At 42.4% G+C, this 23,730-nt stretch overlaps 1 protein-coding gene across 4 annotated transcripts in view; it reads left to right on the plus strand.

Annotated features, from left to right (window-relative positions):
- Positions 1–23,730, plus strand: part of LOC128656993 (oocyte zinc finger protein XlCOF7.1) — a 102,411-nt gene that overhangs the window by 57,035 nt on the left and 21,646 nt on the right. For all 4 annotated transcript variants that reach the window (XM_053711201.1, XM_053711204.1, XM_053711203.1 and 1 more), the window contains 2 exons: positions 23,066–23,173; positions 23,331–23,438. In XM_053711201.1, coding sequence (XP_053567176.1) covers positions 23,066–23,173; positions 23,331–23,438 — 216 coding nt within the window. The remainder of the gene's footprint in view (positions 1–23,065; positions 23,174–23,330; positions 23,439–23,730) is intronic.

Here is a 23,730-nt window from a genome sequence, read left to right on the forward strand (position 1 = left end):
GTTTGTAAATATTTTTTTATTTTTTGTAACTTAGTTCTTTTTTATTTTTTGTACTTTAGTTAGTTTATTTCATTGTAGTTATTTGTAGGAATTGTATTTAATTTATTTATTGATAGTGTAGTGTTAGGTTTAATTGTAGGTAATTGTAGGTATTTTATTTAATTAATTTAATGATAGTATAGTGTTAGGTTTAATTGTAATTTAGGTTAGGCTTTATTTTACAGGTAATTTTGTAATTATTTTAACTAGGTAACTATTAAATAGTTCTTAACTATTTAATAGCTATTGTACCTGGTTAAAATAATTACAAAGTTGCCTGTAAAATTGTCAGGAATGGTACCTGTACCTTTAACTCAATTTTATTTATTCTTGCTCCTCCCCCTTCCACCTGCCGATTAATCTGTTTAGACTACCTGAATCTCATGTGAGAGGACGCTATTCTGAACCTCTTGGCTACTTCCATACTTGTTAATCTTTAACACTGACTTTATTCTCCTACTTGGATAAGGTTTTCCACCTAAGTTACACTTACTCTGATAAGCAAGTTGTCAATACTTCGAATCCAATCATCTGTGCGGATTAACCGCTAACTAAAGTATTTTCTACTGTGGCTTGCTCCCTTAACAAAGACTCACCGGCTTTTCGACTCCACTGCAGAGGGATTACAAATACTGTTCGCGGGTCATTCCCGCTCACGACTAACTCCGTCTCAACTCTAGCACCGGGCAGCCTGCCAGCAAGCGCTCTCTGTGATAGGACTCCAGCGACACACCTCCGTTCTGCCTTCCATTTACTGCACGATAGTCCAGGCACAGGAAGGGCTTACGCTGACTGCCTGTCAGCTGTTTCTGTGAACTGCACACAGGCTGAACAGAAGCGCTGCAGCTGCAGCACAGACACGTCTCCTATTACTAAGGTACCCATTCTATTTCTATGACAAACTGTATCTTTTTCATAACTGGTACAATTGAACTGTAAAGGTATCTAATTAACTCTGACACAAGGAAACATCTATATCAGTCCTAAAGGACACTATAAACCCCTAAACTTACGGGAGTATATCAGAGACTAACTACAATCAGTAATTCAGGTGACACCTTTTACTCCAGTAACAAGAGATTAAGTTACACATCTAAACTCTCACTCATACACCTTAAAGTGACAGTCTGCAGTTGAGATCCTACTACATTAAGGGTTACAGCACCCTGACATATTAATCGGCCCACTATGGATCCAGCAGACCTGCCTACGGTCGTATACAATTTATCTCAGCAGGTTGAGCAACTCTCTCAAGGAATGAGGGAGCTTCAATTACAAAATGATAGGCTCAGAGCTGCCGTTAGGGATAACATCCCAGAACCCCAGGTCTGTCTACCTGAACGGTTTGCAGGAGACAGGAAGCTATTCAGGCAGTTCAAGAACGCCTGCTATTTATTGTTCCAGATGAAGCCTAGGACATACAGTACAGAAAGACTCAAGGTCATGACTGTTATTTCCTTCCTCTCTGAAGAACCTAGGGTATGGGCGGATACCTTTCTAGAGAATGAAGACCCTATCTTGGGTTCACTCACTGACTTTTTCTCTGCAATGAGCACCCTTTATGAGGATACCCAAAAACAGCTGACAGCTGAGGCAAAGATGCGATCACTCAGACAGGGTAGACGTCCTGTAGAGGAGTATTTATCTGAGTTTAAACTCTATACCAAGGATTCAGAGTGGAGTGAGATCGCTCTTCGTAACCAATACCGCCTAGGACTCTCAGACAGCCTTAAAGATGAGCTAGCCCGTACCGAATTACCAAGAGGCCTAGAGGATCTCATGACACTCAGTATTCAGATAGATAGGAGACTCCGCAAGAGAAGATCCGAACGACAGCAGACAGAAGGTACCCAAAGGTACTACCCAGCACCCCAACCCAAGGATACTTCCACACCTATGGAGATTGGGTTTACCAAAGGACCTCTCACGCTCGAAGAAAGGCACAGAAGACAACAGAAGAATCTCTGTATGTACTGTGCATCTCCAACTCATCTCGTAAAAGAATGCCCTCTACTACAGCGTCAGAAAAGAAGTAAGCCAAAAATTGTGTATAACTGCATGACAAATAAGATCCTGAATGCAGCTTACTGTACCATGTCTCTCTCTTTACAGTGGGATCAGCAAGTGCTACAAGCTGAAGCAATTGTCGACTCAGGAGCTTACTCCAATTTTCTTGACTTAACACTTGTAAATAACAATAAAATACCACTAATTCTGAAAGCAAACCCAGTTTCTATTCGTGTTATTGATGGTACATATGTTTCTTCTGGTCCTGTAACCCATCACACCATCCCTCTTAAGGTCACTATGGGTGATGGTCATACCGAATACATCACTTTCGACGTCATTCCCTCACCGCTATATTCTGTGGTATTGGGTCTCTCATGGTTACAAAAACACCATCCCACCATATCCTGGCAAACACTTCAAGTTGACTTAAATTCGACGTACTGCCGTAACACCTGTTACCCACATCAACAACTCCTCCACATCTCACAAGGTACCATACCCCATGAATACGCTGAGTATATGGACGTATTCAATAAGAAACAAGCAGAACACCTACCACCCCACCGTATATACGATTGTCCTATCGATCTACTACCCGGATCTACCATACCCTATGGGCACATATACCCACTATCTCAACCTGAATTGGAACACCTTAAGGAATACCTTGATGAGAACCTAAAAAAGGGATTCATCAGACCCTCTACCTCTCCTGCTGGAGCAGGTATGTTCTTTGTGAGGAATAAGGATAAGTCCCTAAGGCCCATAATCGATTATAGAGAATTGAACAGAAGGACCAAGAAGAATAGATATCCACTTCCACTTATACCTGAACTTGTCGAGCGGTTAAGTAAAGCAACAGTTTACACGAAACTGGACCTCAGGGGCGCCTACAATCTTGTACGGATCAGGGAGGGCGATTAATGGCTCACCGCATTTAGGACCCGCTATGGGCTTTATGAATATACGGTGATGCCGTTCGGGCTCTGCAACGCCCCGGCCACGTTCCAATATTTCATTAATGATATTTTCAGGGATTTATTGGATGTGTGCCTTGTCATTTACCTCGATGACATCCTGATCTACTCTGATAACCTGCAAGACCACAAGAAGCATGTAAGGTGGGTCCTAGAACGCCTTAGAACACATCGACTTTATGCCAAGCTGGAAAAATGTACCTTTCATACTCATGAAATCACCTTTCTAGGCTACAAGATATCCTCATCCGGAGTACAAATGGAGGAAGAGAAAATAGAAGCTGTACAAAACTGGCCTATACCCACTTCCAAAAAAGATGTACAAAGGTTTTTAGGATTCGCCAACTTCTATAGGAAGTTCATTAAAGGGTTCTCCAATATAGCCAGACCACTCAGTGCCCTCACAGGCTCTCACACACCTTTCCGATGGCACCCAGAAGCTCAAACGGCTTTCGACAACCTTAAGAAATCATTCACATCCGCTCCCATTCTACAATTTCCAGACACTGGTCTACAGTTCATCTTGGAGGTGGATGCCTCAGATTATGCCCTAGGTGCCATACTGTCCCAAAGAAAATCCCCCACAGATCCCATACACCCAGTCGCTTTTTATTCAAGACTCATGACTCCCCCTGAACGTAACTATCCCATTGGGGAGAAAGAGCTTCTTGTTATAAAGGCATCCCTGGAACACTGGAGACACCTACTCGAGGGAGCTTCTTTGCCGATTCTTATATATACAGATCACCGTAATCTTGAATACCTCCAATCAAGTAAAGCCCTGTCGGCACGTCAGGTACGTTGGAGTCTGTTCTTCACAAGATTCCAATTCCACATCACGTACCGACCTGGAGCTAAAAACGGTAAGGCTGATTCTTTGTCCAGACAGTTTCCTCGTCCAACCCAACCATCAACTGTCCAACCCATACTCGCACCCCATCAATTCATTGGGGTAGTAAGGAATTCCACCTTATCCTTAAAGTCACATCAAGAAAAAGATACCTCTCTTCCAGCTTTGGACCAACAAATAGACTCCAGGGGTATAGCTCATGTACATGGAAAGATTTACATACCCCCTACTTTAAGAGATGACATACTCCGTGACCATCATGATTCCCCTCTGGCAGGACATCCAGGGATCACTAAGACGACCGAACTTGTCAAGAGGAACTATTGGTGGCCTAACATCCATCAATCTGTTGACCAGTTTATCAAGAGTTGTCATGTATGTGCTGTATCTAAAACGGAAAAGGCTAAACCGTATGGCTTGTTAAAACCTTTTCCTATTCCAGACAGACCCTGGCATACAGTAGGAATGGATTTCATAGTCGATTTACCAGCATCCAACCAGTCGACTACGATCATGGTAGTTGTGGACGTACTAACCAAAATGGCACACTTTATCCCTTACAAAAAACTACCAACCGCTGCAGAAACCTCCAAGTTATTTCTTTCACATATAGTCCGAATACATGGCTTGCCGTCCGTTATAATATCCGATAGAGGATCCCAATTCACTTCAAAGTTCTGGAAACAATTGTGTAAGGTTCTCGATATAGACCATCGCTACAGCACTGCGTTCCATCCCCAAACCAACGGACAGACGGAACGCGTCAATCAGTGGATTGAACAATACATTAGATGCTATTGTTCCCATCAACAGGATGAGTGGATGACCAACTTACTTATGGCGGAATTCGCCTATAATAACACATTAAACAGCTCTACTAAGAGTACTCCGTTCTACGCCAACTACGGATATCATCCAACCTTCCATCTTCATCCCCATCTCAACACTACCTCACCTGTAGTAGATGACACGACTAACTCACTTCTTGAAGTGTTCACCTTCCTCAAGGAGAACGTTCATGCAGCCCAGCAGCGGCAAAAATTTCACTTTGATAAGAAGAGACGCCCACCACCCAACTATCAAGTGGGTGATCTAGTTTGGTTGTCCACTCGCCACTTGAAGCTTAAAACTCCTACTCAAAAATTTTCCCATCTCTTCATTGGTCCCTACAAAGTCATCAAAGTCGTTAATGAAAACGCTGTGACCCTCATGCTACCAACTGAACTCCCTGTTCATCCCACATTCCATGTTTCTTTGTTGAAACCTTATGTACCCACTCGGCAACAGGCTCTTTCTTCCGATAACCCACCTGTCTTACAGGAGGAGACTGTTTATGAAGTTTCTGATATACTCGATTCCAGACTCTCCCGAGGGGTATTGCAATACCTGGTTCATTGGAAGGGCTACTCACATGATGAGGATTCTTGGGAACCCTCATCCAACATCAACGCCTCACGTTTGATTGGCCGTTTCCATAGGCTCCATCCGGAAAAACCTGCTGTAACTGCTGCAGTGCAGCACCTTTGACGGGGGGACCTGTCAGGAATGGTACCTGTACCTTTAACTCAATTTTATTTATTCTTGCTCCTCCCCCTTCCACCTGCCGATTAATCTGTTTAGACTACCTGAATCTCATGTGAGAGGACGCTATTCTGAACCTCTTGGCTACTTCCATACTTGTTAATCTTTAACACTGACTTTATTCTCCTACTTGGATAAGGTTTTCCACCTAAGTTACGCTTACTCTGATAAGCAAGTTGTCAATACTTCGAATCCAATCATCTGTGCGGATTAACCGCTAACTAAAGTATTTTCTACTGTGGCTTGCTCCCTTAACAAAGACTCACCGGCTTTTCGACTCCACTGCAGAGGGATTACAAATACTGTTCGCGGGTCATTCCCGCTCACGACTAACTCCGTCTCAACTCTAGCACCGGGCAGCCTGCCAGCAAGCGCTCTCTGTGATAGGACTCCAGCGACACACCTCCGTTCTGCCTTCCATTTACTGCACGATAGTCCCGGCACAGGAAGGGCTTACGCTGACTGCCTGTCAGCTGTTTCTGTGAACTGCACACAGGCTGAACAGAAGCGCTGCAGCTGCAGCACAGACACGTCTCCTATTACTAAGGTACCCATTCTATTTCTATGACAAACTGTATCTTTTTCATAACTGGTACAATTGAACTGTAAAGGTATCTAATTAACTCTGACACAAGGAAACATCTATATCAGTCCTAAAGGACACTATAAACCCCTAAACTTACGGGAGTATATCAGAGACTAACTACAATCAGTAATTCAGGTGACACCTTTTACTCCAGTAACAAGAGATTAAGTTACACATCTAAACTCTCACTCATACACCTTAAAGTGACAGTCTGCAGTTGAGATCCTACTACATTAAGGGTTACAGCACCCTGACAAAAATAAATATTAATCCTAAAATAGCTATAATATAATTATAATTAATATTGTAGCTATATTAGGATTTATTTTACAGGTAAGTATTTAGCTTTAAATAGGAATAATTTATTTAATAAGAGATAATTAATTTCGTTAGATGTAAATTATATTTAACTTAGGGGGGTGTTAGTGTTAGGGTTAGACTTAGCTTTAGGGGTTAATACATTTATTAGAATAGCGGTGAGCTCCGGTCGGCAGATTAGGGGTTAATAATTGAAGTTAGGTGTCGGCGATGTTAGGGAGGGCAGATTAGGGGTTAATACTATTTATTATAGGGTTAGTGAGACGGATTAGGGGTTAATAACTTTATTATAGTAGCGCTCAGGTCCGGTCGGCAGATTAGGGGTTAATAAGTGTAGGCAGGTGGAGGCGACGTTGTGGGGGGCAGATTAGGGGTTAATAAATATAATATAGGGGTCGGCGATGTTAGGGCAGCAGATTAGGGGTACATAGGGATAATGTAAGTAGCGGCGGTTTACGGAGCGGCAGATTAGGGGTTAATAATAATATGCAGGGGTCAGCTATAGCGGGGGTGGCAGATTAGGGGTTAATAAGTGTAAGGTTCGGGGTACATGTTAGAGTGTTAGGTGCAGACGTAGGAAGTGTTTCCGCATAGCAAACAATGGGGCTGCGTTAGGAGCTGAACGCGGCTTTTTTGCAGGTGTTAGGTTTTTTTTCAGCTCAAACAGCCCCATTGTTTCCTATGGGAGAATCGTGCACGAGCACGTTTTTGAGGCTGGCCGCTTGCGTAAGCAACTCTGGTATCGAGAGTTGAAGCTGCGTTAAAAATGCACTACGCTCCTTTTTGGAGCCTAACGCAGCCTTTATGTGGACTCTCAATACCAGAGTTATTTTTATGGTGCGGCCAGAAAAAAGCCGGCGTTAGTTTTTCGGGTCGTTACCGACAAAACTCCAAATCTAGCCGTAAGTAACCTAGTTATCTGTGGAATGACCGCTGACTACTAAGTGACCCAGGTATCTGAATAGCTGTTGACTACTAAGTGATCCAGGTATCTGTGCAGTGACCAGATACTACCGATTGGCCTGCGCCACCATTAGGACTGGGGTCACATTAATACACACATGATCTTTTGGTTATTGGTGATCATTTGTTTACCAATGAGAGAATGGTGATTTTCCAGTGACCAGAGGAATGACTTGTGATTGATGATCACTGATGGATCGGTAACCATGGAGTGACCTTTTACTATGGAGGTATTGGAGACCACTGAGTGACCGGTGACCTGTAACTAACCAGTGTCTTGAGAGTGACCGGTAACCAAAGACTTGAGTGACTGGTGACTACTGATTGACCCCTGAGTGACTGGTAACCACCAATTTATCTCTTGACTTACCAGTGACCCTGTAGTGACTGTGCACAAATCCAACAGTTCCCACAGCACCATAGAAGGTAACAAACTTATATTTATCGGAACATGAGGATCCAAGTCATGACAGACAGCAATGTTTCTGGTTTATTCACCCTTAATTATGCTATAACAATAGTTCACAAACTGTGTTTCAATATACACCCATTTACCAACAATAATCATGTGTGATAAGCCATATACCACTAGGTGGCACTGTGTAAAATTAACAAGTGAATTTGTATGTGGTATATGATTTAGCACACATGATTATTGTTGGTAAATGGGTGTGTATTTAAACACATACGGCTAGATTACGAGTTTTTGTCGGTATTGGTGTAGAGTGCTAACTCTCCTTTTTTTCTCACCGCTTACTTAAGACAACGCTGGTATTACGAGTTTTCTGCAACCCGTCGTTAGCCTCAGAAAAGTGAGCGTTGAGCAAAAGTTAGCTCCACATCTCACCTCAATACCAGCGTTGCTTAAGTCAGCGGTAAGATGGCTGAACGTGCTTGTGCACGATTTCCCCATAGGAAACAATGGGGCAGATTCGGCTGAAAAAAAGCAGCGTTCAGCTCCTAACGCAACCCCATTGTTTCCTATGGGAAAATACTTTTTATGTCTACACCTAACACCCTAACATGAACCCCGAGTCTAAACACCCCTAATCTTACACTTATTAACCCCTAATCTGCCGTCCCCGACATCGTTGCCACCTGCATTATATTATTAACCCCTAATCTGCCGCTTCGGACACCGCCACCACCTACATTATACCTATGAACCCCTAATCTACTGCCCCCAACATCGCCAAACCCTACATTATATTTATTAACCCCTAATATGCCCCCCAACGTCGTCGCAACTATATTAAATGTATTAACCCCTAATCTGCTGCCGCCAACGTCGCCGCCACTATAATAAATGTATTAACCCCTAAATCTAAGTCTAACCCTAGCCCCCCCTAACTTAAATATAATTTAAATACATCTAAATAAATTATTCCTATTTAAAACTTACCTGTAAAATAAACCCCAAGGTAGCTACAATATAACTAATAGTTACATTGTAGCTATCTCAGGTTTTATTTTTATTTTACAGGCAACTTTGTATTTATTTTAACTAGGTACAATAGTTATTAAATAGTTATTAACTATTTAATAACTACCTAGCTAAAATAAGTACAAATTTACCTGTAAAATAAACCCTAACCTAAGTTACAATTACACCTAACACTACACTATCATTAAATTAATTACATAAAATACCTACAATTAAATCAAATAAAATAAATTACGAAAAATTACGGTCTGGAGGTCCACTTGTGCCCGGCTGGGTGAAGACGGCTCAAGGTAGGGTGATCTTCAAGGGGTTTTAATAAGGGGGGATTGGGTGGGTTTTAGAGTAGGGTTGGGTGTGTGGGTGGTGGGTTTTAATGTTGGGGGGATTGTATTTTTTTTACAGGTAAAAGAGCAACGATTACGTTGGGGCAATGCCCCGCAAAAGGCCCTTTTAAGGGCTATTTGTAATAGGGATTTTTTTTATTTTGGGGGGCTTTTTTATTTTGTTAGGGGGATTAGATTAGGTTAATTAGTTTAAAATTTCTGTAATTTCTTTTTTATTTTCTGTAATTTAGTGTTTGTTGTTTTTCGTAATTTAGTTTATTTTATTTAATTGTAGGTATTTTATGTAATTAATTTAATGATAGTGTAGTGTTAGGTGTAATTGTAACTTAGGTTAGGGTTTATTTTACAGGTAAATTTGTACTTATTTTAGCTAGGTAGTTATTAAATAGTTAATAACTATTTAATAACTATTGTACCTAGTTAAAATAAATACAAAGTTGCCTGTAAAATAAAAATAAATCCTGAGATAGCTACAATGTAACTATTAGTTATATTGTAGCTATCTTAGGGTTTATTTTACAGGTAAGTATTTAGTATTAAATAGGAATAATTTATTTTGATGTATTTAAATTATATTTCAGTTAGGGGGGGGTTAGAGTTAAACTTAGGTTTAGGGGTTAATACATTTATTATAGTGGCGGCAGATTAGGGGTTAATAAATTTTATATAGTGGGGGGCAGATTAGGGGTTAATAAAATGTAACTAGTGTTTGCGAGGCGGGAGTGCGGCGGTTTAGGGGTTAATACATTTATTACAGTGGCGGCAATGTCAGATGTGGCAGATTAGGGGTTAAATAATTTTATTATAGTGTTTGCGATGTGGGGGGCCTCGGTTTAGGGGTTAATAGGTAGTTTATGGGTGTTAGTATACTTTACAGCACTTTAGTTAGGAGTTTTATGTTACAGCGTTAGCTGACTTTAAATTGCGGTAGGAGTCTTGGAGGTAGAGGGTGTACCGCTAACTTTTTAAAGCGATCGTAATACCGGCGTTAGGCAAATCCCATTAAAAAGATATGATATGCAATTGACGTAAGGGGATTTGCGGTATGCTAAAATCGCCGAAAAAAGTGACCTGTACCTGCCTGACTCGTAATAGGACCCCTTAACGCTGCTTTTTAACCCTAACGCAAGACTCGTAATCTAGGAGTAAGTTTTTGAACTATTGTTATAGCATGATTATGGGTGAATAAACCTGAAACGTTGCTGTCTGTCATGACTTGGATCTTCATGTTCCAATAAATATAAATTTGTTACCTTTCATGGTGCTGTGGAAACTTTTGGATTTGTGCTTTCTGTGTGAGGATGAATGCAGCAACCCTATTCCTATCGTACACATGTGAGGACGAGTTGGTAAGGTGCTATATATACCTTTTCTGTGCCTGTAATGACTGTGACCTTTGAGTGACATGTGACCACTGACCACTAGGGTTGTTTACTTAAAAAAATATTTATAGTATTGGGGTCATTTTTGAGAATTCAGGCAGTTATGCTATACCAAATGGGCCCTGGACCCATTGGGGCCGATTTACCAAGTGGTCAATCGGCACCAATGCAGCTGTTTCCGCGCAAGACTTCAGACTGCTGCTCCTTAACTCAGAGGTGGCGGACAGCAATCAGCCCGATCGAAAACGATTGGGGCTGATTGACACACCCTGCTAGCAGCTGATTGGTCGCAAATCTTCAGGGGGCGGCATTGCACAAGCAGTTCACCAGAACTGCTTGTGCAATGCTAAATGCCGACAGCATATGCTGTCGGCATTCAGCAGTGTCGGGGGGCGGGCACGATGCGCTTAACGGATCATGTCCGCCCGACATATGATAAATCGGCCCCATTGTCATAATGTGTCTAAAAATCTTCTTTCAGAAGTGTGGTTCACAGGTGCAATTAACGGCCTTCTAATTACCAATACCAATGACAAACCCATACATGTCTGCTAATTCTGAGCATGGGATCCTAGAGAAACTTTTTCAACCATGTGTGTTATGATTGCACAAGTTGTGTATAAATAATTTTAGTGAGAAACATGAAGTTTGTGAAAAGGTAAATATTTATACATGTTGGGTTTTAGATGCAAATGAACACATTTTGAGATGTTTTTTTCCCTAAAGTAAGAAAACTACAGAGTTTTGTGGAATGTGATAATTAATTTTTATATATATATATATAAATTATTTTCAAAGACACGATCAGGCCCATTTATCAAAGGTCTTGCGGACCTGATCCGACACTGCGGATCAGGTCCGCAAGACCTCGCTAAATGCGGAGAGCAATACGCTCTCCGCATTTAACATTGCACCAGCAGCTCACAAGAGCTGCTGGTGCAACGCCGCCCCCTGCTGACTCGCGGCCAATCGGCCGCCAGCAGGGAGCTGTCAATCAACCCGATCGTATTCGATCGGGTTGATGTCTGGCGATTCCTGTCCGCCTGTTCAGAGCAGGCGGACAGGGTTATGGAGCAGCGGTCTTTTGACCGCTGCTTCATAAGTTGTGTTTCTGGCGAGTCTGAAGACTCGCCAGAAACACGGCCCTTCAAGCTCCATACGGAGCTTGATAAATGGGCCTGCATGAGTCCACTGATCATCATCATTACTTATGGGATATTCACCTCCTGGTCAGCAGGAGGAGGCAAAGAGCACCACAGCAGAGCTTTTAAATAGCTCCTCCCTTCCCTCCCACTCCAGTCATTCTCTTTGCCTACGTTAGTTATAGGAAGAGGTAAAGTGAGGTGTTAGATTAGATTCTTCAATCAAGAGTTTATTATTTTTAAAGTAGTGCAAGATTGTGCTGCTTTGTTCTGGGGTGTAGCCATAGTCCATATCAGTCTCTACAGTAGAGCTATTGGTGGCTTTAGAGCAATGGTGGGACATAATTCTCACTGCGCCTCCCATACATTTATGCTGTCCTAATCCTGATAGCCTAAGCAAACTTAACTCGGGCTTTATCATTTTCCACAGGCCTATGGGAGGGAAAGGAACTCTTAAACCTGCTGGACTGTCCTGCTGTCGGACAGAGTTAAAGGTGCTGACTTTTTTTTATTCTGGGGAACAAAACTTTCTGAGCAGGCAGACTTTTCATCCGGGGGAGTGGGAACTCCATCCGGACGTGTTCTCCAGCCTGATCCTCAAATGGGATCCCCAGGCGGAACTGATAGATGCTCTGGCGGTTCCTTGGTCCTTCAGCTTTGCATACCTATTTCCTCCGTTTGCGCTTCTTCCTCGGGTCATTGCTCGAATCAAACAGGAGAGGGTGTCTGTGATTCTTATTGCTCCAGCTTGGCCTCGTAGGATTTGGTATGCAGATCTGGTGGAAATGTCATCTCTGCCACCTTGAGGAAGGACTTTCTGATTCAAGGACCATTCCTTCACCCAAATCTAGTTTCTCTGAAGCTGACTGCTTGGAGATTGAACGCTTAATTTTATCCAAGCGGGGGTTTTCTGAATCGGTCATAGAGACCATGATTCAGGCTCGTAAGCCTGTGACTAGAAAGATTTACCATAAAATGTGGCATAAATACCTTTATTGGTGTGAATCCAAGGGCTACTCATGGAGTAGGGTTAGTATTCCTAGAATTGTGTCTTTTATCCAAGAGGGTTTGTAGAAGGGTTTATCAACGAGTTCCCTAAAGGGTCAGATCTCGGCTGTATCTGTTTCTTTTACAAATATATGACGAGTCCACGGATTTCATCCTTACTTGTGGGATATTAACCTCCTCAGGCTCTATCTTTTTCCACAGGGCTATGGGAGGGAGAGGACCTCTTAAACCTGTTGGACTGTCCTGCTGTCTGACATATTGAAGGTAAGTGCTGACTTTTATTCTGGGAGAACTTTTTAACTCAGAGGGAAGTGGGCACTTTAATGGATTCAGGTTGAACTTTCCCTAACGGTTTATTTTATTATATGAAGTTGGTCGGGTTATGTGTTTAGTGAGACAGACCAGCGGGGCTATCATTTTGCGCGCTTCCTCTAAGCTGCGCTGTGTTGGGTCTTGTATTGTGTGTCATGGAAGGCTAACTACGTCGCACTCGAACCGTATGATTTTTGTGCATGATTAAGCAAGCGGTTTTAGCGCTTTACAGGCATTATTATCCGAATCGCTAAGGAGCTATCAGTGAGGCCGGTTGGCAGGTAGGCGCCTCAGCAGACCTGCTGAGGTGTATGGGGGTCTGAATTTTACTTTATTTAACTGAGATCCGTTTTGTTTTGCCTTAAATGCAGTAAAATAGTTAACGCTTTTTAAAATTTAAAGACACAGTAGAGCTCCTGTTAATTCAGTATTGGATTGCCTTATAATTTTTATTTGGGGATACAATTTTTTTCCTGCAAGTAAAAAAGTTTCATTTTAAATTTTATAGGGACAGTAACGTTTTTATTGTAAAAGAAAACAAATTTTTTTTTGCTTCATTATGAACATAGGAGCTATGCAAAATGTTACTTGCTCCATGTGTTTGGATGCTAATGTGGAACCACCAATCCCTTTCTGTCCCTCATGTATTGAGCTTCTTCCTCGGGTCATTGCTCGAATCAAGCAGGAGAGGGCATCAGTTATCCTCATTGCACCTGCTTGGCCTCGCAGGATTTGGTATGCAGATCTGGTGGACATGTCATCTCTGCCACCTTGGAGACTTCCGTTGAGGAAGGACCTTCTAATTCAAGGGCCCTTCCTTCACCCTAATCTAGTTTCTCTGAAGCTGACTGCTTGGAGATTGAACACTTAATCTTATCCAAGCTGGGTTTTTCTGATTCGGTCATAGAGACAATGATTCAGGCTCGTAAGCCTGTAACTAGAAAGATTTACCATAAGATATGGCGTAAATATCTCTATTGGTGTGAATCCAAGGGCTACTCATGGAGTAGAGTTAGGATTCCCAGAATTTTATCTTTCTTTTTAAAGACACGATGAGTCCACGGATCATCATCATTACTTATGGGATATTCACCTCCTGGTCAGCAGGAGGAGGCAAAGAGCACCACAGCAGAGCTTTTAAATAGCTCCTCCCTTCCCTCCCACTCCAGTCATTCTCTTTGCCTACGTTAGTTATAGGAAGAGGTAAAGTGAGGTGTTAGATTAGATTCTTCAATCAAGAGTTTATTATTTTTAAAGTAGTGCAAGATTGTGCTGCTTTGTTCTGGGGTGTAGCCATAGTCCATATCAGTCTCTACAGTAGAGCTATTGGTGGCTTTAGAGCAATGGTGGGACATAATTCTCACTGCGCCTCCCATACATTTATGCTGTCCTAATCCTGATAGCCTAAGCAAACTTAACTCAGGCTTTATCATTTTCCACAGGCCTATGGGAGGGAAAGGAACTCTTAAACCTGCTGGACTGTCCTGCTGTCGGACAGAGTTAAAGGTGCTGACTTTTTTTTATTCTGGGGAACAAAACTTTCTGAGCAGGCAGACTTTTCATCCGGGGGAGTGGGAACTCCATCCGGACGTGTTCTCCAGCCTGATCCTCAAATGGGATCCCCAGGCGGAACTGATAGATGCTCGGGCGGTTCCTTGGTCCTTCAGCTTTGCATACCTATTTCCTCCGTTTGCGCTTCTTCCTCAGGTCATTGCTCGAATCAAACAGGAGAGGGTGTCTGTGATTCTTATTGCTCCAGCTTGGCCTCGTAGGATTTGGTATGCAGATCTGGTGGAAATGTCATCTCTGCCACCTTGAGGAAGGACTTTCTGATTCAAGGACCATTCCTTCACCCAAATCTAGTTTCTCTGAAGCTGACTGCTTGGAGATTGAACGCTTAATTTTATCCAAGCGGGGGTTTTCTGAATCGGTCATAGAGACCATGATTCAGGCTCGTAAGCCTGTGACTAGAAAGATTTACCATAAAATGTGGCATAAATACCTTTATTGGTGTGAATCCAAGGGCTACTCATGGAGTAGGGTTAGTATTCCTAGAATTGTGTCTTTTATCCAAGAGGGTTTGTAGAAGGGTTTATCAACGAGTTCCCTAAAGGGTCAGATCTCGGCTGTATCTGTTTCTTTTACAAATATATGACGAGTCCACGGATTTCATCCTTACTTGTGGGATATTAACCTCCTCAGGCTCTATCTTTTTCCACAGGGCTATGGGAGGGAGCACCACAGTAGAGCTGTTAAATAGCTCCTCCCTTCCCTCCCACTCCAGTCATTCTCTTTGCCTACGTTAGTGATGGGAAAAGGTAAGTGAGGTGTTAGAATAGATTCTTCAATCAAGAGTTTATTATTTTTAAAGTAGTGCAATATTGTGCTGCTTTGTTCTAGGGTGTAGCCATAGTCCATATCAGTCTCTACAGTAGAGCTATTGGTGGCTTTAGAGCAATGGGAACTTGTCGGACATAATTCTCACTGCGCCTCCCATACATTTATGCTGCCCTTATCCTGATGGCCTAAGCAAGATTAACTCAGGCTTTATCATTTTCCACAGGGCTATGGGAGGGAGAGGACCTCTTAAACCTGCTGGACTGTCCTGCTGTCGGGCAGAGTTATAGGTAAGTGCTGACTTTATTTATTCTGGGACAAAAATCACTCAGAGGAAAGTGGGCACTTGTATTTCCTTACTGGATGACATATAGGGCTCATACAAGGGACACTTTATGTTGTGACTTTAAGCTCTCATATTTGGAGGGTATTAGACAGCTTTGTGTACAGGCACTGGGGCCGGGAGTCTTGCTCTATTTTTGTTTTTAACTTTGGTGGTTCTTCCTTTCGGCTTGGGTAAACATATAAGCCGATCGGGTAATGTGTTAGTCTGGACCGCCCACGATGGGCGGGGCTATCGTTTTGCGCGTTCTGTGATAAACTGCACAGTTATTCAGCTGTACTAGCGTGTCATGCTTGTCTGCACTCCGTGGCTCTAACACCGCATGGTACTATTTCAGTAAGCAGGCGGTTGTAGCGCTATGGTGGTCCTGTAAATCGGATAGTTTTCCAGCTTGGAAGATTAATACCAGGGAGTGAGTCCAGTCGGCAGGTAGGCACCTCAGCAGCCTTGCAGAGGTGTATGGGTGTCTGAATCTTACTTTCATTTTCTGTTGGGGTACGTTTTTTTCATTGTGCAGGAAAAAAAAGTTAACTTTTAAATTTTAAAGACACAGTAATGTTTTTTTCTGTTTGTGATCAAAATATTTTTGAGATATATAAGCATTTTGAATATATTATGTCCTTTTGCTTGTGCTCATCCTGCAAGTAAAAACAGATTCCTTTTAAATTTTAAAGGGACAGTAACTTTTTTTGTAATTTTTTTATTTTTTTATTACATTGTCTTTTATTGTGATTCAGTATGGACACAAGAGCCGTGCAAAATGTTACTTGCTCCATGTGTTTGGATGCCAATGTGGAACCACCAATTCCTTTTTGTCCCTCATGTGTTGAGAGGGCTTTAAGTTACAGAGAAAAGATTTTTCATGAACAAGATTTTTCAAAGGCGGATGCTTCTCAGGAGTCTAATGACGAGATTCAGAGTATGCCGCAGCTTTCTCCCCAAGCGTCCCAAACTTTAACGCCCGCACAAGCAGTGCCCTGTACTTCTGCTCTAGCACCTGCTGGAGTTACGGTAAAAGACATAGCTGCACTTATGTCTTCAACAAGTTCTGATGCGTTCTCTGCTTTTCCTATGCTAAAAGGCAAACGTAAGAGGAAAGACAACCACGTTATCAGTGAGGTTTCTGATGCTATGGTGGCAATCCCGGATGTACCATCCCAGGGATCTGAGATGGAGGGTATAGAGGTTCTATCAGAAGGCGGAATTTCAGATTCAGAGAGTTCATTGCCTTTGACTGATTCAGAGGTTGTCTCTTTCAGATTCAAACTAGAACACCTCCGCCTGTTACTCAGGGAGGTTTTGGTTACCTTAGACGACTGTGATTCCACAGTAGTGGTCGCTCCTGCGAAGTCGAGTAAATTGGACAGATATTTCGAAGTTCCTTCTTACTCAGATGTTTTTACAGTTTCTAAGCGAGCTTCGGAGATTGTTTCTAAGGAATGGGAGATAACAGGTATTCCCTTCTCTCCATCTCCTATTTTCAAAAAGATGTTTCCTATAGCTGACGCTGTCAGGGAAGCTTGGCAAACGGTTCCTAAGGTGGAAGGGGCTATTTCCACCTTAGCCAAGCGAACTACTATTCCCATTGAGGATAGTTGTGCTTTTAAAGATCCCATGGACAAGAAGTTGGAGGGTCTACTTAAAAAGATTTATGTTCACCAGGGTCTGCTATTGCAGCCGGCTGTGTGCATTACTACTGTCACCAGTGCGGCAGCTTATTGGTTTGATGCTCTGTCCGAGTCATTTAAGACTGAGACTTCTTTAGAGGAGATCCAAGATAGGATTAAAGCTCTGAAATTAGCCAATGCTTTTATTATGGATGCTTCTCTGCAAATTACTAAATTGGCAGCTAAGAGTTCAGGGTTCTCTATCCTAGCCCGCAGAGCCTTATGGTTAAAACCTTGGTCTGCGGACGTATCATCTAAGTCTAAGCTTCTAGCAATTCCTTACAAGGGAAAGACCTTGTTTGGACCTGGCCTGAAGGAAATTATCTCGGATATCACGGGAGGTAAGGGTCATCTCCTTCCTCAAGATAAGAGAAGTAAACAAAAAGGACAACAAAGTAATTTTCGTTCTTTTCGAAATTTCAGGGGAAATTCCTTCTCTTCCTCTTCTAAACAGGAAGGAAACTATTCGCAATCTAAGCCTACTTGGAGACCCAACCAGTCTTGAACAAGGGTAAGCAATCCAAGAAGCCTGCTGCTGAATCCAAGTTAGCATGAAGGGCTTGCCCCCGATCCAGGCCCGGATCTGGTAGGGGGCAGACTTTCTTTCTTCACTCAGGCTTGGGTGTGGGACGTTCAGGATCCCTGGGCTATAGAAATATTGTCTCAGGGATACAAACTGGAGTTTAAAAATGTTCCTCCCCGAGGAAGATTTCTTCTTTCAAGATTATCTGCAGTCCAGATAAAAAGAGAGGCGTTCTTACATTGTGTAAGAGACCTCTCCTCCCTGGGAGTAATTTTTCCCGTTCCTGCACAGGAACACGGGCAGGGTTTTTACTCAAATCTGTTTGTAGTTCCCAGAAAGGAGGGAACTTTCAGACCTATCTTAGACCTCAAGGGTCTAAACAAGTTTCTCAGAGTTCCATCATTCAAGATGGAAACTATTTGTAACATTCTTCCATTGATTCAGGAGGGTCAATTTAAGACGACAGTGGATTTAAAGGATGCATATCTTCATGTGCCTATCCACAGAGATCATCACAAGTTCCTAAGGTTTGCTTTTCTAGGCAAACACTTCCAGTTCGTGGGTCTTCCTTTCGGTCTGGCCACGGCACCCAGAATTTTCACAAAGGTTCTGGGGTCTCTGCTGGCGGTTCTAAGACCGCGGGGCATTGCGGTGGCGCCTTATCTGGACGATATTCTAATCCAGGCGCCATCTTGTCAACAAGCAAGATCTCTTACCGACGTTGTGCTATCCTTCCTGAGAACTCACGGGTGGAAGGTAAATCTGGAAGAGTACTTTAATCCCGAAGACAAGGGTAACTTTCTTGGGAACTCTAATAGATTCTATATCTATGAGGATTTTTTTGACAGAAGTCAGGAAATCAAAAATTCTAGATACCTGTCAAGCCCTTCAGTCCGATCCTCGGCCGTCAATGGCCCAGTGCATGGAAGTAATCGGACTGATGGTGACAGCAATGGACATCATCCAGGCAGTGGAATGGAGATTATGCAGACTTGTCTCCTCGATTAACCCTGGAACAGGAGACAAGGGACTCACTTCAATGGTGGTTGTCTCTGGATCATCTATCCCAGGGAACATGCTTTCGCAGACCGTCCTGGGTGATTGTGACAACAGATGCCAGCCTTCTAGGGTGGGCAGCTGTCTGGGGTCCCCTAAAGGCTCAGGGAGTGTGGACTCAGGCAGAGTCTGTTCTTCCTATAAACATCCTGGAACTGAGAGCGATCTTCATTGCTCTTCTGGCCTGGCCTCAGTTGGCTTCGGCCCAGTTCATCAGATTCCAGTCGGACAACATAACGACAGTGGATTACATCAATCATCAGGGAGGAACGAGGAGTTCCTTAGCGATGACCAAGGTAGCCAAGATAATCCGGTGGGCGGAGGCCCATTCTTGCCATCTGTCAGTGATCCACATCCCAGGGGTGAACAACTAGGGGGCGGACTTTTTGAGCAAGCAGACCTTTCATCTGGGAGAGCGGGAACTCCATCCGGAAGTATTCTCCAACCTGATTCTTAAATGGGGTCGGCCGGAGTTAGATCTCATGGCATCTCATCAGAATGCCAAGCTCCCGAAATACGGGTCAAGGTCCCGGGATCCCCAGGCGGAACTGATAGATGCTCTGGCAGTTCCTTGGTCCTTCAGACTAGCATATCTATTTCCTCCGTTTGCTCTTCTTCCTCGGGTCATTGCTCGAATCAAGCAGGAGAAGGCATCAGTGATCCTCATTGCTCCTGCGTGGCCTCACAAGATATGGTATGCCAATCTGGTGGACATGTCATTTCTGCCACCTTGAAGACTTCCATTGAGGAAGGATCTTCTCATTCAAGGGCCCTTCCTTCACCCAAATCTAGTTTCTCTGAAGCTGACTGCTTGGAGATTGAACACTTAATCCTATCCAAGCGGGGTTTTTCTGATTCAGTCATAGAGACCTTGATTCAGGCGCTTAAGCCAGTAACTAGAAAAATTTACTATAAGATATGGCGTAAATATCTCTATTGGTGTGAATCCAAGGGCTACTCATGGAGTAGAATTAGGATTCCCAGAATTTTGTCTTTTGTTCAAGAAGGTTTGGAGAAGGGTTTGTCGACAAGTTCTCTAAAGGGTCAGATATCTGCCTTATCTATTTTGTTACACAAGCGTCTGGCAGATGTCCCAGATGTTCAATCTTTTTGTCAGGCTTTGGTTAGGATCAGGCCTATGTTCAAACCAGTTACTCCTCCATGGAGTCTGAATTTAGTTCTTAAGGTTCTTCAAGGGGCTCCGTTTGAGCCTATACATTCCTTAGATATTAAGTTGTTATCTTGGAAAGTTTTATTTCTTGTTGCTATTTCTTCAGCTCGAAGAGTGTCTGAACTTTCGGCGCTGCAATACAATTCGCCTTACCTTATTTTCCATTCAGATAAGGTAGTTTTACGTACTAAACTAGGGTTCCTTCCTAAGGTTGTTTCAGACAGGAGATTGTGGTTTCTTCCGTGTGTCCTAATCCTTCTTCTCAGAAGGAACGTCTTCTGCACAATTTGGACGTTGTCCGTGCTTTAAAGTTTTACTTACATGCGACTAAGGACTTTCATCAGTCTTCTTCTCTGTTTGTAATGTTCTCTGGAAAACGTAAGGGTCAGAAAGCTACGGCTACCTCTCTTTCTTTTTGTTTGAAGAGTATCGTCCATTTTGCATATGAGTCTGCTGGACAGCAGCCTCCTGAAAGAGTTACGGCTCATTCCACTAGGGCTGTTGCTTCCTCATGGGCATTCAAAAATGAAGCTTCTGTAGAACAGATTTGCAAGGCTGCAACTTGGTCTTCTCTTCACACTTTTTCTAAATTTTATAAGTTTGATACTTTTGCCTTGGCTGAGGCTGCTTTCGGGAGAAAGGTTCCTCAAGCAGTGGTGCCTTCCGTTTAGATTCCCTGTCTTGTCCCTCCCGTATCATCTGTGTCCTCTAGCTTGGGTATTGAATCCCATAAGTAATGATGATGATCTGTGGACTCATTGTGTCTTTAAAAAGAAAAGAAAATTTATGCTTACCTGATAAATTTGTTTCTTTTTAGACACAATGAGTCCACGGCCCGCCCTGTTCTTTTAAGACAGGTTGTTATTTTTTGTAAACTTCAGACACCTCTGTACCTTTGCTTTTCCTTTCTCTTCCTAACTTCGGTCGAATGACTGGAGTGGGAGGGAAGGGAGGAGCTATTTAACAGCTCTGCTGTGGTGCTCTTTGCCTCCTCCTGCTGACCAGGAGGTGAATATCCCATAAGTAATGATGATGATTCGTGGACTCATTGTGTCTAAAAAGAAACAAATTTATCAGGTAAGCATACATTTTCTTTTTCTCCAAGAAGGTTTGGAGAAGGGTTTATTGACAAGTTCCCTAAAGGGTTAAATCTCTGCCTTATCTATTTTGTTACACAAACGTCTGGCAGATGTTCCAGATGTACAATCATTTTGTCAGGCCTTGGTCAGGATCAGGCCTGAGTTCAAACCAGTTACTCCTCCATTGAGTCTGAATTTAGTTCTCAAAGTTCTTCAAGGGGCTCCGTTTGAGCCTATGCATTCCTTAGATATTAAGTTGTTATCTTGGAAAGTTTTATTTCTTGTTGCTATTTCTTCAGCTCGAAGAGTGTCTGAGCTCTCGGCGTTGCAATACACTTTGCCTTACCTTATTTTCAATTCAGATAAGGTAGTTTTACGTACTAAACTAGGTTTTCTTCCTAAGGTTGTTTAAGATAGGAACATTAATCAGGAGATTGTGGTTCCTTCCTTGTGTCCTAATCCTTCTTTTCAGAAAGAGCGTCTTCTGCACAATTTGGACGTGGTTCGTGCTTTAAAATTTTATTTACAGGCAACTAAGGACTTTGGTCAGTCCTCTTCATTGTTTGTAATTTTCTCTGGAAAACGTAAGGGTCAGAAAGCTACGGCTACCTCTCTTTATTTTTGGCTGAAGAGTATCATCCGTTTTGCATATGAGACTGCTGGACAGCAGCCTCCTGAAAGAGTTATACCTCATTCCACTAGGGCTGTTGCTTCCTCATGGGCATTCAAAAATGAAGCTTCTGTAGAACAGATTTGCAAGGCTGCAGCTTGGTCCCCTCTTCACACTTTTTTAAAGTTCTATAAATTTTAAACTTTTGCCTCAGCTGAGGCTGCTTTTGGGAGAAAGGTTCTTCAAGCAGTGGTGCCTTACGTTTAGGTTCCCTGTCTTGTCCCTCCCTTATCATCTGTGTCCTCTAGCTTGTATTGTATCCCATAAGTAATGATGATGATCAGTGGACTCATCGTGTCTTTAAAAAGGAAAGAAAATTTATGCTTACCTGATAAATTTGTTTCTTTTTAGACACGATGAATCCACGGCCCGCCCTGTTCTTTTAAGACAGGTTGTTAATTATTGTAAACTTCAGACACCTCTGCACCTTGGCTTTTCCTTTCTCTTCCTAACTTCGGTCGAATGACTGGAGTGGGAGGGAAGGGAGGAGCTATTTAAAGGGACGCTGAACCCAATTTTTTTCTTTTGTGATTCGGATAGAGCATGCAATTTTAAGCAACTTTCTAATTTACTCCTATTATCAAATGTTCTTAGTTCTCTTGCTATCTTTATTTGAAAAAGAAGGCATCTAAGCTTTTTTTTTTTGGTTCTGAACTCTGGGCAACACTTTTTTTTATTGGTGGATGAATTTATCCACCAATCAGCAAGGACAACCCAGGTTGTTCACAAAAAATGGGCTGGCATCTGAACTTACATTCTTGCATTTCAAATAAAGATACCAAGAGAATGAAGACAATTTGATAATAGGAGTAAATTAAAAGGTTGCTTAAAATTGCATGCTCTATCTGAATCACAAAAGAAAAAATTTGGGTTCAGTGTCTCTTTAACAGCTCTGCTGTGGTGCTCTTTGCCTCCTCCTGCTGACCAGGAGGTGAATATCCCATAAGTAATGATGATGATCAGTGGACTCATCGTGTCTAAAAAGAAACAAATTTATCAGGTAGGCATAAATTTTCTTTTTTTTGTAATGTTATAAATTCTTTATTCTGTAAATAAATAGCTAGTTTAAACTGTCATTCCCTGAACTTTCTTTTTGTGTTGAAAAAACAATGGAGCTTTATCTGGTTAAACGACTGAGAGCAAAATTTAAAAAAAAAAAAAAAATCCCCAGCATTTTGGGAAAGTTTTTCTATGAAATTCCTGGTAGCGAAGGGGTTAAAATTAGCCATACAAACTATGATTCCATTGTTTTTTTTGCTTCAGGTGAATATGATGCTGTGATTTTATGTGATTCAGAACAAACAGAAGATCCATGGCTAAGAAATATGACAGAAGTGGAAGAGCAGGAAATATGTGAAAAAGTTATCATTGGTGAGTATATGTGTGTGACGTGTCTTAGGGACATAGGGTGCAGGTAAGTTCACATATGTGACATGCAGTGCAAAAGACAAAATATGACTCTTTATATGATGTATATAGTGATGTTAAAAACAGAACAAAGAATCTGATTATAGTGGGTGTTTTTTAGGTGAAAACTATACTACGATTCCATATAACACAGAAGAAACAGAAGATCAGTGGTTACAAAATATGCCTGAAGCTCCAGAGAAGAAAATATGTGACAATATTATTACAGGTGACTTTGCATGTGTGCCTTGTCTAAGCAATGCCGGGCCCAGGTGAGTGTATGTGTGTGACAGATCTCAGGGATGCAGCGCACAGGTGAGTGTATGTGTGATGTGTCTGAGAGACGCTGAGCACAGGTGAATGTATGTGTGATGTGTCTGAGTGACATAGGGCTCAGGTGAGTGTATTTGTGTGATGTGTCTATGGGACATAGGGCACAGGTGAGTATACGTTTGTGATGTGTCTGAGGGACACAGATTACAGGTGAGTGTATGTGTGTGATGTGTCTGAGGGACACAGAT

The sequence above is a fragment of the Bombina bombina genome, chromosome 4, assembly GCF_027579735.1.
Source record: "Bombina bombina isolate aBomBom1 chromosome 4, aBomBom1.pri, whole genome shotgun sequence".
In the NCBI taxonomy this organism is placed as follows: domain Eukaryota; kingdom Metazoa; phylum Chordata; class Amphibia; order Anura; family Bombinatoridae; genus Bombina; species Bombina bombina.